This window comes from Octopus sinensis, linkage group LG30 (genome assembly GCF_006345805.1).
Source record: "Octopus sinensis linkage group LG30, ASM634580v1, whole genome shotgun sequence".
Classification (NCBI taxonomy): domain Eukaryota; kingdom Metazoa; phylum Mollusca; class Cephalopoda; order Octopoda; family Octopodidae; genus Octopus; species Octopus sinensis.
The window spans coordinates 11,043,610-11,064,020 of record NC_043026.1 but is presented as its reverse complement, the minus strand read 5'-3'; the positions used below and the strand labels follow the sequence as shown (position 1 = coordinate 11,064,020).

At 35.8% G+C, this 20,411-nt stretch overlaps 1 protein-coding gene across 1 annotated transcript in view; it reads left to right on the top strand.

Annotated features, from left to right (window-relative positions):
* The window catches only part of LOC115226286, a 46,729-nt gene that overhangs the window by 10,173 nt on the left and 16,145 nt on the right, over window positions 1-20,411 (top strand). The window contains exons 8-15 of the mRNA XM_029797274.1: window positions 1,804-2,062; window positions 3,349-3,475; window positions 5,068-5,328; window positions 6,625-6,897; window positions 8,441-8,660; window positions 10,310-10,532; window positions 13,276-16,335; window positions 19,066-19,389. Coding sequence (XP_029653134.1) covers window positions 1,804-2,062; window positions 3,349-3,475; window positions 5,068-5,328; window positions 6,625-6,897; window positions 8,441-8,660; window positions 10,310-10,532; window positions 13,276-16,335; window positions 19,066-19,389 — 4,747 coding nt within the window. The remainder of the gene's footprint in view (window positions 1-1,803; window positions 2,063-3,348; window positions 3,476-5,067; window positions 5,329-6,624; window positions 6,898-8,440; window positions 8,661-10,309; window positions 10,533-13,275; window positions 16,336-19,065; window positions 19,390-20,411) is intronic.

Sequence of the window (20,411 nt, the reverse complement as noted above, 5' to 3'; positions counted from 1 at the left end):
CGGCGGAATTTGAACTCAGAACGTAACGGCAGACGAAATGCGGCTACGCATTTCGCCCGGCGTGCTAACGGTTCTGCCACCTCGCCGCCTGATAAATTAATAATTAATTTCAATGAAAAATAATTCATTTTGGTCCCGTGATTTTAAAGCATGCTGCGCAGTTTTTGTTTTATTTGAAGAGAACAATATTAATAGTAGTGAATGAGCACATAGGAGTCTGTTGGTGTCGAGCGTTTGATAGAACAGTCTAAAGACCTATCATGACAAGTTTGAAAATTATATATATATATATATATATATATATATATATATATATATATATATATATATATATATATATATATATATATATATATATAGAGGGAATATAAATCCAAACTTACAGGGAAAAAATTCAATTTAGAAATACTAAATCAAATTTCACACAATATAATATATATATATAAAAAATTAGAAAAAAAAACCCACCTTTTATAAATTCAAAATGACCAATTAAATTACACCATCTAGAAAAAAATTACATATAATAGAAATATTAAAATTAAAATAACAATAAAATATCAATGATTAAGTAAATTGCAAAAAAACAATAAAACATATATAATTAGTATATATTATATGTAATTTTCTAGATGGTGTAATTTAATTGTTCATTTTGAATTGAGAAAAGGTGTTTTTTTTCTAATTAAATATTTATACATATATATATATATATATATATATATATATATATATATATATATATATATATATATATATATATATATATATATATATATATATATATATATATATATATATATATATAAATAAATTTAAGAGAATAACCACTATGTGGTCGACTCTAGCACTAAAAATAGATCCGCTAGGTTTCAGCCACAAAGAATTGTTTCCGATGAAAGTTAGCACGACTACTAGCGCAAATGAACAGGGCAAATAAAAATAACAAAAATGCAGATTAGTTCAGGACAATTGTTTCGCTATTAATAAATTATGTAATTTTACTCACATAACATATCTGTAGCTCTTCAGCCGAACCCGTCCAGAATACAATTTACTCAACCGCACGCTAGATTTTACCATAACGATAAACACACGTGTTGTTCAGTCGATTGCATTCTCTGTTATAATTCAAATGCCTCTGCCACAGCCCGTCAAAATTCACGGAAACAGATACTACATCCAAAATTAAATGTAGTATAATTACAATCAACTAATAAGGGTGAGAAAATTGGATACTAATTTGATAGTACATCCGTTTAACACCAAGTGGCTTAGTGCATAAAAACCTGGATTACAATGAATTTTATACATAATGGTAAAATCTAGCGTGCGGTTGAGTAAATTGTATTCTGGACGGGTTCGGCTGAAGAGCTACAGATATGTTATGTGAGTAAAATTACATAATTTATTAATAGCGAAACAATTGTCCTGAACTAATCTGCATTTTTGTTATTTTTATTTGCCCTGTTCGTTTGCGCTAGTAGTCGTGCTAACTTTCATCGGAAACAATTCTCTGTGGCTGATACCTAGCGGATCTATTTTTAGTGCTAGAGTCGACCACATAGTGGTTACTCTCTTATATTTACGTATAAAATTCATTGTAATCCAGGTTTTTATGCACTAAGCCACTTGGTGTTAAATGGATGTACTATTAAATTAGTATCCAATTTTCACACCCTTATTAGTTGATTATATATATATATATATACATAACATGTTCCTACATGTGTGTGTGTGGGGGGGTCACATTTATTTGTCTGTTTATATATTTATTTTATTTATATATTTTAAATATTTCAGGACCGATTTCTACACAGTGACAGGAGAAAAAGAGAAGAAACTTGAATTAATAACAGACAACGTCCAGAAGTCAAAGGTGTGCACTGACAAAAGTGTGGAACATCTTCTGGGTCTGAAGTTTTGTCAGGAGATCCGATACAGCAATGCTTCGCAGCTGAAAGATGCACCGTACTTTCCGTTCACGGGACCAGCCCATTACAGTTACTATATGGAGAATGTCGATGTGCCGAAAGGTTATAGGCTGACAAAAACCGGAAGCGTAAGATTAGGTTAATCATTACCATCATCAACATCATTACCATCCTCATCACTGTTACCATCAACATCATCATCACCAACATCAACATAGCTTTCACCATCATCATCATCGCTGCAAGTTTGTGATAATGGTATCGTATGTTAAGATGGTATTTGCAACATAACGAAAGACAAATAGATATATTGATTTCGAATTTTGACACGAGGTCAGCATTTTAGGGTGGGGAGCAAATCGATTATATCGACCCCCAGTGCTCAAGTGGTATTTTATCGACCCCGAAAGAATGAAAGACAAAGTCGACCTCGGAGGGGTTTGAATTGAGAACGCAAAGGCAGGCGAGAGGCCGTTAATCATTTTGCTTGGCGTGCTAACAATTCTGCCAGATCGCTGCCTTACAGAAGACAAATATATATTAGTATATTACGATTGTGTTTGGAACATAAGAAAAGACAAATTTCTGTCTTGTTTATTATGAAGGTATTGGGAATATAGCTTAACAAAAGATAATGATATTAAGATGGGATGGTCTCTAGTACATGAATTAACAACTGAAAACTATGTGTATTGGTATATTAAATCACCTTTTGGCAGTTAAAAACAGCTTCCTCGTCATTTAACGTTGTTTTTTCTAAGCTGGCATGGGTCATACGGTTTGACCGGGACTGGAAGGAGGCTGGGGAGCTGCACCAGGCTCCAGCCGTCCGTGTTGGCTTGGTTTCTCTAGCTGGATGCTCTTCTTTATGCCAACCACATTACAGGGTGTACTGGGTGCCTCTTACGTGTCGCCAACACTGGCAATGACCGCGATTCACTGAGCTTGATGTGTCTTCTCAAGCAAACCAAATCGCCAGAAATCTTAGTCATTTTACGTGACACCAGCACCAGTGATTTTATGTGACACCAGCACCAATTCTTTTTACATGGCACCGGTGCTTTTTGTGGGACACCAATACCAGTGATTTTTACCTGGAACCAACACCAGTGCCTTTTATATGGTACCAATACCAATGCCTTTTACGTGGGACAAGCACAAGTGCATTTTACATGGGACAAGCAGCAGTGCGTTTTTATGTGACACTAGCACCATCCTTTAGTGACACTAGCCTTTTACGTGACCAGTGCCTTTCACGTTGTTTCTAGATATTTGGAGTTATAGAATTAAAAGATAATTTATAACGAATTCAGTTTATGGGTGCAAAAGAAAATATGATATAAAATAAGTTTGAGAGGCAAAATGTTAAGACATGTGCTGTCTTACAAAGATATATTTTCCAATTCCTTTTCAGTATCCAAACAAGACTATTAAGTTTGAGACGGAGGGATCCAAATTACCCCGGAAATTCCTTATCTCAGACGAAAGAGATGCACTCCGCTTGTATGCGGAAACTCCTTGGCGGAATATGAAATTCAGGGGTGAGTAGTAAACAGATACAGCCATGACCATCTAATTTTTGATTCAGACATTGTACATCTAGGACTACATTATCTAATGTGTCTTTCCTTGTTGTTATTTAGTCTCATGTCAATTCTTTTTCCTGCATACATTCTAATCAAAGGTGTTCCGATCATGACCACCTCATCTTTCATTCAGACATAGTGTGTCTAGAAATGCTTAATCCAAAGCGTTCTTCATTCTTAAAACATTAAATTGTGTTTTGAGCATAATCTGGCTGCTATTTCTACGAAAGTAAAAACCACATACAGACATCTTTCATTAACTTCTGAAACTAAATTTTCCGATTCTTATGGAAGGCTTAGGTTCCGCTGGTCAGAAAATACATCTGGCGTCAACACCCACACCGCGGTGGTCTTGGGATGTCATCTTTAATGACGCAGCGCCACACCTTGAGGTTGTCGCACCTACAGAAATATCTAAATCACTGCGATGATGTAGACGACGACGAAAATAAAAGGTGAACTGGTGTGGGCGACTTTCATGCTACCCGTCTTTCTGCAGCTCGTCTTATGCACAGAGCTGCAGGATTGGGTCAAATGTAGAGTAAGGTTGGGCGTTTGGAGTCTAGAATTTTGCCTGGCGCGCACTGTGTTGTGCCAGCTGCCCAAAACCGTTAGCGGGAAAACAACCCAAGATTTCTATAGGGTGTAGAATTGAATGTAAACACTGACGAGAACAGTCTGAGTAGTCCCCCCACTCAGGGGATCTTCGGGTCGAAGACCATGGACAATTTCTAAAAGTGTTTGGTTTGGCAGTGCTACAGAGGGGCATTTCCCGTTCGAGACAAGCTCGTCAGGCATAGAAGTGTCAAAAGCCGAACCTGCCCGAGATGCTTGCATGGGGACGAGACCGTCCTGCGTGCAATAATTCAGTGTTCGTCTATTAGAGAGTTGTGGGATTGTGTGGAGCAGCTGTTGTGGTGTGTAATACGAATGCAGCTGCCTGTCAAGTGTATAGGGAAGATCGATGCACCGCCTTCCCTTAGCAGAGAAGGAAGGCACATATTTCTCTACTTAGTGGCTGTGGAAAAAGAGACTGTGTAGTGGTGCCGTCTGAAAGGTTTGAAGACAGGTACATACCTAGCTGGCCAAGCCCTCATCATTTTTTTCCAATATCGTTTGAAGAGGAAGGCGAAGGTAGAGATGAAAGTGCTGCCTTCTAGTGTGTTTATCAAAAAGCTGTTGACAGTGGCAAGACTGATGAGGCTGAATGGATAAGACGGAACTTTCCCATGCCTTCCAGATGGCAGAATAATCCAGGATTTTGTGTGGAGTTTTCCCCGAATTACTCTAAGTGGACTCCCCCACTATTAGGGATTCTATTTATAAATTTCATATTTCTCTACTTTCTATTATGCATTCTCTTTAATGTGGTAGTATTTCCCCTTGATTAATATTAACCCCAGGTGTTTTTGCTTTGATTTTGTAATTGTTTTTCGTGCTGTATCTCGTCCTTCCATATTGTCCTCCGTATATTATTATCATCTTCATCTGATTTTGTTTCCTTAAGCTGTTTATCTTTTTTTCTTTGAAATTCCTTTCATCGCTAGCTTACACCTCTGGGGAATTCAAAAACTTAACCAGTAAAGCAACACTCAATCTTGACAAACACTTAGAGTACAAGTTTGTCCACAACTGGCTGATTGAAAGCGGTCCAAATAGAAATGGGTTCACATGGACAAATAACCTCATGGCAAAGGGCCCAGAACATAGTGGAGAGCTGAAGTCATCGCTGGAATACAGGCCTAATGTACTGCTGAACATGGAAGCGACTGCAACCAGCTCTGAATTCAAACCCATAGTTGCATCATGTGAGTCTATTTCATTGATATTTGATGTGTATGGGTGTGTGTGTATTTGTGTGCATGTGTGTGTGTGTGTACGTATGCATGTATGAGTGTGTGTGTGTGTGTGCGTTTGTGTGTGTGTGTGTGTGAGAGCGTGTATATATATATATGTGTGGATGTTTGTGTGTGCGCGTGTGCGTGTTTGTGTGCGTATGCATGTGTGTGTGTGTGTGTGTGTGTGTGTGTGTATGTGTGTGCGTATGAGCCTTCCGACTTTGTCGGACGGCCTACAAAAATATAATGATCGGCTGTTTGTGCCAGATATTAGCTCACTCTCTTTCCATCAAATCGACGTTTGTCTAAACGGGAACACGGTATACCACACGTCAGATGCTAAGTGATTGATCACAGAACAACATGAGATTAACTGTTTTGCTCAAGAATACAACGCAACACCTGGCCTGAGAATCGAAATCACGATCGCTAAATCATGAGTGCAACACCCTAACCACTAGGCCATGCAACCTCAAACACGCGCGTGCACTCACACACACACATACATATTTATATATCTCCATGTCACATTAATGCTCTCTTTATGTTACTCTCCAACTCACCTTCCTTTCTTTTTCAGCTGGAGTATTCAAATATCTACTGTACAGAAAGACTCCTTTCCTTAGCCCTTTGTACCTCAAATTTCTCTTCAAGTGGTTCAAAGCCTCGCTTCCTTCCCAGTTGAGAGCATCCTTTGTGTCTTTCTAGTTACTTGGGGACCCTGTTGGCGCTGGCGTCACGTAAGAGTCTCCAAGTTACACACTGCAAAGTGGTTGGAGTTAGAAAGGGCATCCAGCTATAGAAGACTTGCCACAACAGATAATGGAGCCTGGTGCCGACGCCAGCCTCACCAGCTCCGTCCAAAGACTCCCACCCTTGCCCATATGAAAAAAGAACTTTAATTAGTGATGATGATGATGATGATGATGATGATGATGATGATGATGATGATGATGATGAAAAGGAGGATATGCATGTATTAAGATGTGTAGTTATAAATCTCTCAGATCAGAATAAAACATGAGATTTAGTTAAACACTTTATTATAATATCATATATTATATAAACTTTACATGTGTTTCACTAATATGTTCTGCAGACATCATTTTACAGACGATTACATAAGCACTTTCAGTATAAGATCTTCAGAAGAAAATAGTTGTCTAATCCATTGTTATTGACCCCCTACGAAATTAGTAGTCAGAGCTATACGTTGTGCAAACTATATTTGCATATTTCATTGAATTTTTTCTTTTTCTTTACTAGTGAAACTTCGAAACGATAAAAAGAGTTTAGATGCCACAGGCTTGTTCAAAAATGGCCCAGAGGAATACACGCTTAATTTTAATATGTCGACGGAATACAAAAACTATGCCTATCACTTTAAACCAAAAATGAAGATCATAGCACTGAAAAAGGTCGTCATGGACTTCGATTCGCAACTAGTCGCTACTGAAAGAGGGAGATTTTTGCTGATTCTTAAACTGAATAAAATGAAAATGAAGCCATTTGTTATCAGTAAACCTGTCCTTTTGAATGGTAAGCAAAACATTTTAACATTTATTTCATGGTAAGTTTCAATGGTTACATATATATATATTGACAGATAGATAGACAGATAGACAGATAGATATACATACATATACAACTATATATATATATATATATATATATATATATATATATATATATATATATATATATATATATATATATATATATATATATATATATATATATATACATATATATGCATATATATATACATACACGTATATATAAACATGTACATACATGTATATATACAAAGATATACACACATATATACATATATATATATATGCATATAGATATATGTATATATATATACATATATATATATACATATATACACATATATATGTATATATGCATATATATATGTATGTATATATACATGTAAATATATATATATATATAAATTTATATAAATAAGGATAAGATCGATATTTAAATACCGATCTTATCAGGTGGCCAGCCTGGGAATAAAAACCTTTCAAAGGTAATAATTATTTAAAATTATAATTTAGGGTATCTAAGAGATATCACCACGCTGGAAATAGCAGTCAAAATTTGACTCTAAAACCACATTAAATGTTCATACAGCACCAGGAGAGAAGACAAAGAGACAAAATGAACTACTGGATAATTTCAGATCCAGGATCTCTGGCTTTGCATAAGAAATGCTTTGCCTTCATCAGTGGAATATACTCAGATAGCACATAAATACAAATACACACACACACACACACACACACATATATATATATATATATATATATATATATATATATATAACATACGATTATACTTACATATACGAACGTATACATACGTATATATGCACGTTTGCACACGACTCGTTTAGACTGCCCGCATTAAAATTCCCCGTGCGATATGGTCAGATTAACACCGCAGTGAACATTTAATGCTGTTTTAGAGTCAAATTTTGACTGCTATTTCCAGCGTAGTGGTATCTCTAAGATACCCTAAATTATAATTTTAAATAATTATTAGCCAGAGATAATATGATTTATTGTTATCGATATAATCTTTCCGAGCCAGTACTGGGCAGCCTTATTATTATTATTATTGTTTTTATTATTATTATTATTATTATTATTATTATTATTATTATTATTATTATTATTATTATTATTATTATTATTATTATTATTATTATTATCATTATTACTATTAAGGTGGTGCGATGGCAGTATCATTAGCACGCCGGGCGAAATGCATAGCGGTATTTCGTCTGTCTTTATGTTCTGAGTTCAAATTCCGCCGAGGTCGACTTTGCCTTTCATCCTTTCGGGGTCGATAAATTAAGCACCAGTTACGCACTGGGGTCGATGTATTCGAATTCAGCGCGGTCGATTTTGCCTTTCATCCTTTCGTTGTCGGTTAAATAAGCACCAGTTGAGCAGTGGAGTCGATATAATCGACTCATCGCCTCCTACCAAATTTCAGACCTTGTGCCTATAGTAGAAAGGATTATTATCGTTATTACTGAAATTGTTATTATTTTAATTCTCAACAGTTGGAATGGGCCAATCCAAGCGTGGACGTCAAGGAGGATTTGATGGGAAGATTGGTTACAAGTCTGGAATTGGTAATGCTCGGATGGTCTTTAAACTAGCAAGACAAAGTCGCATTGTTTTGCGGTACAACTTTGGATCCAAACACAATGACTACATTGTCGTCTCAACCAAAGGACAGGAACAACGCCTCAAGAACTCTGTAACCTACATATACAACATGTGAGTATACATGGTTATACATTCGCACACACACATACACACACACACACACACGCGCACTCACACACACATATATGTATATATATTTACGTATATGCAGAATGAGTGCTCAACACTGCATTTGGTGGATAAATAATAAAAGATTGTTTTCCAAAATGGTGGCGAACACCTTTATTCATGTGATCGGTTTGAAAGATTGTTAAGATACTTGAACATTTTCCCACTCTTCTTAACATGAAACCAATGGTAGCCTTAATTCACAAATAAAGAAATTATATATATATATATATGTGTGTGTATGTATATATATATAAACTTAGATATGTTTCGACCAAAGATTGGTCCAGGCCTTGTCTAACTTAATAGCACCACCTGATAGGATTATTCGAATCCTGTTTAAGTCAAGTTTTGTTTATGGTCCATTCAAGTAGTGAGTTTTGTTGGGTGAGTTGTATCGAATTATGGGTGGCTTATCTGGTATTCTTTGAAGGAATCTATCCAGACTCCGTTTAAAGTTGATGGGATCCTTTTCCTCTTTGATATCTTTCGGGACAATGTTAAATAGGGCAGGGCCTGTTGAGGAAAAGAAATTATGTTGTAGTGTACATGTATGCTGTGATCTTGAATTGGGCAGGGGACGTATGGCCCGTGGTCCCAGTCTTGGATGAACCTTGAAGCTAATGTTCAGGTCGTTTGAGCAAAGTTGGCGGTATGTTCTCCACATCGTACAAATGATATACCGCTCACGGCGACGCTGGAGAGAGTAGAGTTTCAAGGCTTTAAGGCGATCCCAATAATCGAGAGCAGCCATGCCTTCAATTCGTTTAGTGAGTGCCCTCTGGGGTGACTCAATCCTCGAGATGTTTTGTCTTGTATGGGGAGACCACAGTGGGCAGCAGTATTCGAGGTGTGGCCGTACAACGGAGGAGAAAAGTGGTATGATGATACCTTGTTCTCTGGACCGGAAAGTTCTTAAGATCCAAGAACTCATCCTACGAGCTATATCGACCTTCTTGTTGATGTGTGCACTCCAACTGAGATCATCATCAACAATTACACCCAGGTCACTGATATTGTTAGAGGCTATATATATATATATATATATATATATATATATATATATATATATATATATATATATATATATATATATATATATATGTATATATATATATTTATATATATATGTATGTATGTATGTATATATATATTTATATGTATGTATGTATATATACTTATATATATATATGTATATATATATATATATTTATATATATGTATGTATGTATATGTATATATATATTTATATATATATATATATATATATATATATATATACACACATATATACATATATATATATATATATATATATATATATATACATGTATATATATATATACATGTATGTATAAATGCTTAACGGTATTTCGTCCGACTTTAGGCTTTGAGTTCAAATTCCGCCAAGATCGAATTTGCTTTTCATTCTTTTGGGGTCGAGAAAATAAGTACCGATTGATCACTAGGGTCGACGTAATCGACTTACCCACTTCCTCGAAATTGCTGGCCTTGTGCCGAAATTTGAAACCGTTATCATTCTTAATCTTATAATTATTGTTGTTGTTGTTGTTGCTGTTGCGGTTTCACAGAGACGTGATCAGTAAGAAACAGCCAGTCCTGAACTTCAATGTCAAAGGTCGTACCGTGAAGGGCATCGGAAAACTATCAACTTCTTTCGTCGCTGTTTACACAAATCCGTCTTCCAGAGAGAAGCGGGGCAACAACTTGAAGTTCAACACCCTCCTCACTTATGCTTCAGCAGGAGTTACCCGTAAATACGATTATATACTCAGTGTGGTTGACTCAAAGAAGGTATGTAGATTTTGTTCTCTTCTATGTTTCTGTCACAATGTCTACTCAATACGCATCTTCAACCGATAGACTCGACACACTTCATCATCGTCATCATCATCATCATCATCATCATCATCATCATCATTTAACGTCCGTTTTCCATACTGACAGGGTTTGACCGAATCTGGTAAGGGCAGGGACTGTACTAGACTCCATTGCCTGATCTGGCATAGATTCTACAGCTAGAAGCTCTTCCTAATGCAAACCACTTCACAGAATGTGCTGGGTGCTTTTTATGTGGCACCAGCACCAGTACTTTCAACATGGCACTAGAACGAGTTACTTTTGTGTGGCACCTGTACCGGTATCAACTCTGGTGTGGCAGATGGGCCTTCGTGAATACAGCAGCGTGCCAGATGTATCTCGGTCACCTCCTTTGCAAGGCTCAGTGTCTTGTGATTGGCCTCCTTCAATACTTCATCCCATGTCTTCATGGGGCTCTCTCCTCCACAAATTCCATCCACTTTAACTGATCGGCGCTTTTACATCCATAAGCATCACATGACCAAACCAATATAGTTTAATTCGTCTTATGACGAGCTTCTCTCTCAAATTATTAACGCTCTGTCGCACACGTACACTTCCTTTACACATTCAGCGGAGCACAAGGGCAACGAGAAGTAACAATTCAGTTTGAAATAACCAGGAAAGCCGGCTTGAAGTAACAAGGGGCACCAGAGCAGAAACGAGGGAGACTGGGGTCTCAAGCCAATAGACAGGCCCGCTTACGGACACACAATGTGAACGGGGGCTGACCAATGTAGTCTACAACACTTTCGTGCCCTTCATACCAATTCTGAATATCATTAGCCGTGTAAATTGAATTAGTGTATTACCATACTGGAAGATGGCGCTACAACCAGGGAACAATATTTGCAACGTAGAATGGAAATGATCAACCAAAATATTCAGAAAATCCTCCCTCTTAGCTCTGCTATGTAGAACACCTAAAGAGCCAAGTGAATTCTATGATATGGCTCTGCCGAAAATCCTCACAAAAAAAACACCTTTCTTCCCTGTCAGAGCCAAACATTCAGGATTGAAGGTCTTATTTTTAATAAACTCACCCTGTTGTGGGAACAGGTGGGAATGCTACTTCCTCAAAGAAGGTGACATTGTTTCATTGAGCCATTTACCACTTTTGATAATCTCGACACCACTAAACTCATTGCTATACTCATTGCTGACCTCCACCTTACTAACAACAATGAGTGTTGACATAAGCCTGGGGGATAGGCGCACATAAGAAAGGTTTCTGGTATAGGTGGTGGTGGTGGTGGTGGGGGATGAGAATGAGTGAGCACATCGCGGTCAAGTGAGGCGCAAGGCTTATGATGAGACGAAAATATACGAATTTATGAGAAAGACAAGTTATACAAATATTCAACAAAAGAAACATTTTCATTGGATGAACTGTAGAAAGTATCGGGAAGAAGACAAAATATGAATAATTTCAGGACAGAGGGTATTGGCAAAGCATCCGGCCAGTTTCATATTAAAGAGGCATATTAGAACCAATTTGAATTACATTAAAGACGATGTTTTAGAATTAGTTTAACACAGTAGCAATGCAGGTTGTGATTGAATAAAATGATGAAATATTAATAGCGAGGAAAAACAAATCTAAGATCATCTGGAAATCGCTTACCGTTCAACACCATAGTGTGGTAAAAGTCATGCATACAGTAAATGAGAGAGACGAAGCAAAGAAGTCAATTTATTTGTACGAGGCGATAAGGAAGAGGAAACTATCCCACAGAAGTGGTGGCCATGCTGCCATCATCGCCGTACGATTTACAAGAGGCAAAAATATACGAACTAATAAGAAAAACAAGATATACACATGTTCAAAAAGTCGAATGGATGAAATATACAAATTCTAATGAAAAGAAGAGGTATGAATATTTCAAGAGCTGCGACAGTATTGATGAAAGTGGGAGGAAGGCAGTGAAGAAGTGGTCTATGAAAGAAGTCAGGCATGAGAGATTGTTTCTAATGCATATCATTTACACCACCTAACGGAGGTTTTACTAATATAATGAGATTATTATTAGTTAATCAGCACTTGTAAAATCTGCACTGATCTTCAGACTGATTATTTCTGACAATATTTTAAATGAAATAATTTTGCATTTAAACGTTACATGTCTCTGACGATTTGACAATATGTTCTTGATTATCCAACTGTTATTGTGTGATTAATAACCACCCTTTCTGAATGAAACACGTCAGGTGTAACTAATAGACAATTTCTCATAACTTGTTTTGTTTTCCTCTCTCTCCCTCTCTCCCTCTCTCTGTCTCATCATATATGTATACATATATATACATGTAAATATACTTGTATCTATCTATGCATACATACATACATATATGTTTGTATGTATGTATGTATGTATGTATGTATGTTTGTATGTATGTATGTATGTATGTATGTATGTATGTATGTATGTATGTATGTATGTATGTATGTATATAAGTATGTGTGTATCTATACGTATACATGTGTGTGTTGTGTTGTGTGTGCGTTTCTTTGGAGCGTAACTATGCGTCAAATTCACACATTAATTCGCAAAAATAATTTTAATTGAAATATATAAGCCTTAGTATGTGGTGGGTGAGACTTATAATGTGGTACAAGATATCGTCTTAGTTTGGTGAGAAAGTATTAATTGATATAACGACTTGTCTTTCATTGCAGGATATTAATTTCCAAGTGAAGTCCAAACATTTTCACATCCATGCCTGGCCATTGAAGAAAATTGAAAATAATTTTATGATGCAAGTCTCACCGAGATCTGTGATCAAAACTGAAATGTACGTCAGCAACATCATGACTAAAGGACGGAGGAATTCCATTGCCAAACTTTCCTACGATTACAATGGAGAAAGAATGGAATTAAACGAGGAGTTAAACCAAATAAGCGGTAACGCTTATAAAAACAAAATATACGTACAGTGGGCGACGGGACGTATGGTGACACTAAAAACATCGTTGAAGAATAACCCCAAAGTTATGTTTGTTGAAAACACCCTCGGGTTACCAAATCAACGAGAAGCCAAACTGACCACCACTGTGAATAAGGGGCACCGGGACTACGGAGCGACAATTGAATTTCATGCTGATAAAGAAATCATCCCTACAAAAGAAGACATCGACTGGAAAGCTGTGTCGACTATTAAATATAACATAAAGAGATATGAAGCGTCTATGGATACGACTTTGTTGTTAGAATGGGCTCCTGACAAAAGAATACGTGCCGCCGCATCGTCTGACATTGTGATCCAGGGCAAGTCGACTGCAAAGATTAGTATAACGACTCCATTTAAAGTTATTCAGAGCTACAGTGAATCACTGGAATATGAAGTAAGTAATAGAAAATATACGTATTCAGCAAATACCAAGTGGAAGTCATACAACAAGGAGAACAAATGGACAGAAAAGTTAATATTAAATTACGATAACAACGAATATTACTACAAATATCGTCAAGACTATGGCAATAAGATAACTGAAGTTGAAACATCTTGGAATTTCAAAGACTACCAGAAGAGTATGATATTTCTGCTGAAGTACGATAACCGACCATTCATTGATATGAAGGTGACACATAGCAAGGACAGACAGCAAATGAACCTCGATAGTTCTTTTGCTTTTGATATGTTTGACAAAGGTGGAAAGTTCACGACTGCATTTCACAGTGATTACAGGGAAACGACATTGAGCGGAGATTTTGAACACGAATATCCTAACTATTATAACGAACGCGTCCAGGTTGGAGGGTCGTACAAAATGAAACATAACAATGACGTATCTTCAGTGCTTCTTCAGTACACGAATGTCAACTCCCAAAAGAGTAAAATATCTGTAGAACTCAATAAGGATTTACCGAGGAATCTGAAGGGCAAGGTATATATTCTACATGATGACAGACAGCTGCTGAAAATGGATGCCGACTACACAAGAACAAACGACAACTTTGACATGAACGTTGATTTGACTGGTTCAAATTCTAAAAAGATGACTGCCTCTGCTAATGTCAATTTATCCGGTCGAAGGAAGACATCTCATGCTGAAATTAGAACCGATTCGATGGATGTTTCAGTCGATGGGGCCATTGAATATCATACTGACCATATGGATGGCGAAATTCGTATAGGGTCCGGAGGAAAAGATCTTTTATTATCCGGCAACTATAAACGAGATTCTCCCAACCACAAGGTAAGCGTTAATTTGGGTCTTCCTAACAGCAAGCACATAAAAGCCATCGCTACTTTCAAGGATGGAGCCGAAAAAACACTTTCTTTTAATGTGGATAGTCCTGATTTTCCTTCCCTTACAAAAATACAAGCCGATATTTCCTATCTCTCTGACTATAATGGAATTACAATAAGTTCCTCAGGCGCAGTAATGCCGTATTTAGAAAAGTCTCACTTTCACTTGTATCTTCCAAAGACATTATTGTACGGTAGCTGGACAGATCCCCGGAACGATTTCAGCTTGGAACTTTCATTGAAATCTACTCCCCGTTTCAACTCTGATTTCTTATTTCATTACGACCACATGTCAAAAGTTCAGTGGGAAATGTCTGTTGCAGATTTCAATGGCGACTTACTACTGTCTTCAGACAAATCATTGCTGAAAGGTAAATTCCAGAATGCTGTTGATCTGAGCATTTCTTATCTGAATCAACCACGTGAAATAGATGCAAAGCTCAATTTGAAGACTCGCCGTGCAAAGGTGAATATTGAGATCGAGCCGAAGAAAAATAATTATAAAGCTGATTTAACATTCATGCACAAGCGGAAAGAGGTGTCTATTGGAGGATCGTATGAAGTTGCCGGTCAGAAAAAGATTATTAAAGCAAACCTGAAGAGTCCTTCATTTGAGGAAAATCTGTTTATTACTGTCTCTGGCAAACAAAGGAAGTTCAAAGTCATGGCCAAGCTACAGCAAAACAACATCGCATTGGAACTGTCAGCATCTAACAATGGTAAATCTGTGGACATGAACCTGCTTTTCCCGAAAGGGAAAGCAAGACTAAATTTCGAAGGTGAATTGCAAAGGTTTAAGGCTTTCACCAGCGTAACTATTGACAACAATGAGTACAAGTTCGACCTTTCCAATCAGAACAATCTGGAAGGTGTTTTAGCTGAAATTACAACACCACAATTTGGAACTACTGAATTTAGGTTTGATTTCAACGCAGAGAAACCACGGTTAAAAGCTAGTATTACGCTTCCAAATCAACATTACGGAATCACTGCTTATCCGAACAGAAACGGTTTCATTACTGAATTTGACTTGCATTTCGATCGTGTTCAAAAACATAAACAGCTTAAACTTGTGATGTCATATGTAAATGCAGACGACAGGCGAACATTCTTCAGACAGATGAGTGTAAAACTTAGCGATGAATACACCACTTACACTGCAAACCTTCATCTGAAGGCAACATATGGTTTATATTTAGTAATGAGCGAATTTTCATGGGGAGACAAGGACGACCAGAAAGTTGGTGCGGAACTTCAGATAAAGCATTCCGACAAAAAAGAAGTTTTACTGATCCTGACGACGCCCAGACGGAACAGCAAGGTGGCAGCCAGCTTAGAATCTAGACAGAACCAACACACGGCCATGTTCACCGTACTGCCTGATACTAGTAAGGGAAATGAGAAGTTTGAACTCACTACCGACATCTCCGGAGGTCATAACAGAATGCACATGGACATGACCATCAGATTGCCCAAACACAGAAACGTAAGTAAAATTCCAAATATATTTTCTTCTTCATCATCATTTTCTTCATCGTCGTTGGCATAGTAGTTGTCTTTATTATGTTTTGTTTATCTTTGCTGGCGAGAAAGAAACTAAGTGTCTTGGGACAATATTCTACGCTTCGACGCTCCTTTCACCAACACTTGTTTCGAAGTAAAGGACTTATTCACCATACCCTTTCAAACAATGCACGGCTCGACAGATGAATGTAAACATATATATATATATATATATATATATATATATATATATATATATATATATATATATATATATATATATATGTATATATATGTATATATATATATATATATATATATATATATATATGTATATATATATATATATATATATATATATATACATATATATATTATACATACACATATATATATATATATTATATATATATATGTATATATATATATATATATATATATATATATATATATATATATATATATATATATATACGGTTTAAGTAATTGAGATTCAAGTGAGTTCTAATGAATTCACATGAATATGGTCCTTAACTAGGATGCACCGGAAATCTATATGGTGTTAACCATACGACAAAGTGGGATGATTACAAATAGGAAAAAAGCAACAAGAATGGATCAATATATCGGTACAATTGTTTCGTACGAGGGCATCTTTAATAAAGCTACAAAAATTGCAGTAAATATAGGTGGCTCGTACTCATCAGCCGAAAAAACATCAGAGATTCCCAAACATCAAAAGGGGTAATGTTACTTATGAAACATCATGGAAAATTCTATAAAAATGAGAATTTAGATAACATATTGGTTTTTTAAGAGTTCAATTAGTATTATACAGGTTATTAAAATTTTTTTCAAAACATCCTAGTTTTCCAGAGAGTGAAGATACAAATGAGGGTGTGAGTTTAACTGCATTGAAGAAAGTTCGATTCCTGGAGATCCGATGGGAGGCCTTGAACTTACAGAATATGTGCTTGTCCATATATAGTTCATAGTAAATTGTTAATCAAGCTATGTGAAGAAATTTTGGATACAATCGTGCGAAATTTCTGAGAACTGCTGTATTATAATCCGAGTAAGAAGCAAAGCGACAGTCTTTTCGTGTAGAGGAACAGATTGTTATTGAAATTTACAAGAATCACAGAGCTAAGGAAGAAAGTTGAATTTTACCATAGGCGCAGGAGTGGCTGTGTGGTAAGTAGCTTGCTAACCAGCCATATGGTTCCGGGTTCAGTCCCACTGCGTGGCATCTTGGGCAAGTGTCTTCTGCTATAGCCCCGGGCCGACCAATGCCTTGTGAGTGGATTTGGTACACGGAAACTGAAAGAAGCCTGTCGTATATATGTATATATATGTATGTATGTGTGTTTGTGTGTCTGTGTTTGTCCCCCTAGCATTGTTTGACAACCGATGCTGGTGTGTTTACGTCCCTGTCACTTAGCGGTTCGGCAAAAAGAGTCCGATAGAATAAGTACTGGGCTTATAAAAAGAATAAGTCCCGGGGTCGAGTTGCTCGACTAAAAGGCGGTGCTCCAGCATGGCCGCAGTCAAATGACTGAAACAAGTAAAAGAATAAAAAAGAGTAAAGAGTTACCAGTTACTGCTATTAATTGCTATAAAAAGAGGGAACGGGAAGCTAAAATGGAGGGACACAAGTTGTTACTATAAGAAAACATCTAAGATTATTTGGTGCAAACTTCGAACTGAGGTCATTTAATTTATTTCTTTATTTATTAATGTTACTATTAATAGATTGTCAGGTTACAATGAGAGGTCAGACCGCAATTTTTGTAGTTTTATTAAAGATGTCCTCGTACGAAACAATTGTACCGATATATTGATCCATTCTTGTTGCTTTTTTCCTATATATATATATGTATATATATGTACATATATATATATATATATATGTATAAAAATATATATGTGTATATATATATATATATATATATATATGCACATTCAGACACACATAAATACACACATACATACATACATACATACATATATACATACATACATACATAATACATACATACATACATACATACATACATACATACATACATACATACATACACACACATACATACATACATACATACATACATACATACATACATACATACATACATACATATAGATACATGCATATACATAACTATCTATTCTGATCGTCTCATACCTATATACCATTGGTCTAACTATGCTAAGTCTAACTGCTTTGTGTCTTGTCAAAAGCTTGACTGCATTTTTCTGCTTCAACTCGTGATGTCTAACTTCATCAGTCTTTATTCTACACATCATTAGTCTAATTCTGAGTAGTCTAAATATATCAGTCTAACTGTTAGTGGTCTAAAATATCTATAGACTAAATCTCAGCATTCTAACTTTCATTAGTTTAACCAAGAATTAACCTTTCAGATTTTACATTTATCAGTTTTTCATCTATACAGCCTCAGCTCTAAATATTATTGGTCTAACTCTCATTAGTCTAGTTGTTTTGCATCTGATCTATACAACATAGGTCTAACTGTCATAAGTCTAACAGCATTTTTTACGGCCTCAGATCTAACCAATTGTCTAGCTGTACCTGTTCGCTATATCTTCGTTAGTCTAACTATATATGTTCTAAATGTCATCAGTCTAACTCCCAATGTCACAATTTTAAATGTCTCAATGAAATGATTTTCCTTTCTCTTTTTCTTTTTAGGACTGGCGGATAAAAAGCACATTCAGTGGTCTCGACCGAAACACTTTGTTCCGCTGGAAAACTGAGTTTAGCTTCGATGAAGATCGCAGCAACACCGTTAACTTTGAATTAACAAGTTACTTCATTAAAGGAAACAACACTTTGGAATTTGCCGTTACACATCCTTACTCCAATTTGGACTTGAAACTAGCGGCCTTCACCAGTGAAAGTCCAGGGATAAATTTGGTTGGAATGCGTATGAACTATCAGAGTAATAGGTATGCAAAGCAGGAGTATTTGATGTTGGCTAAAGTGGACAGAGCACGAAGGGAGGTCAAACTGAGGGTAAGAACTGATAAAAGAGTCATATTATTATTATTATCATCATCATCATTATTATTTTTATTTCTTTTTTTTTAACTCGGGTTTTGTTGGAACTCCTAGAGTCTTGCATATGTAGCGGGCTTAATGCCTGCAACCTGATATATCATGCTATCTGCTCTTTTCAACTCTCTTCTCCAGAAAAGAGAAACCTAATTGGCAGATTACTGATACAAGCCAATAATGGAACAGTTAATATATGTTAATATATGTAAAATTTCTTAAAAAGCTCAGCATAAAAGAACATAAGCACATGTCTAGACTTGCAACTATACTTCCATTACTGCTCTTTCCTCAAATAAACCCTAAAAACCTGCACATGCACTGACTCTAAATATTGCACACATAAGCACAGATATGCGCAAATGGTGAGGGAGCGTAGGATCTAGGTTAGAAACCAGTTCTTTCGGCAAGAAATATATATATATATAGTCGAATATATATATATATATATATATATATATATATATATATATATATAGTCGAATATATATATATATATATATATATATATATATATATATATATATATATATATATATAGTCGAAACTATGCATAGTCCAAAGATGATTCGGGTAAATGTTTTTAATTTTCCTTTGATTTTTGAATTACTACTATTTAGCGGTTTGAGTCTAGCTGCTCGTTTTAGTGAGTTGAATGGCCTATTAAGGCCATTCCTTAATATTATTGTTGAATGTACATTATATAGTCTATTGACTATTTTTTCTTTCTCACTAGACCGCTGGTGGCGAAAAAATTTCTATTGAATTTTTTGCTACCCTTATATTGATTAATATATATATATATATATATATATATATATATATATATATATATATATATATATATATATATAGATGCACACACACATATACATATATATGATAAATAATATAATATGATATTATATATATATATATATATATATATATATATATATATATATATATATATATATATATATATACATGTTTATATGAATGCA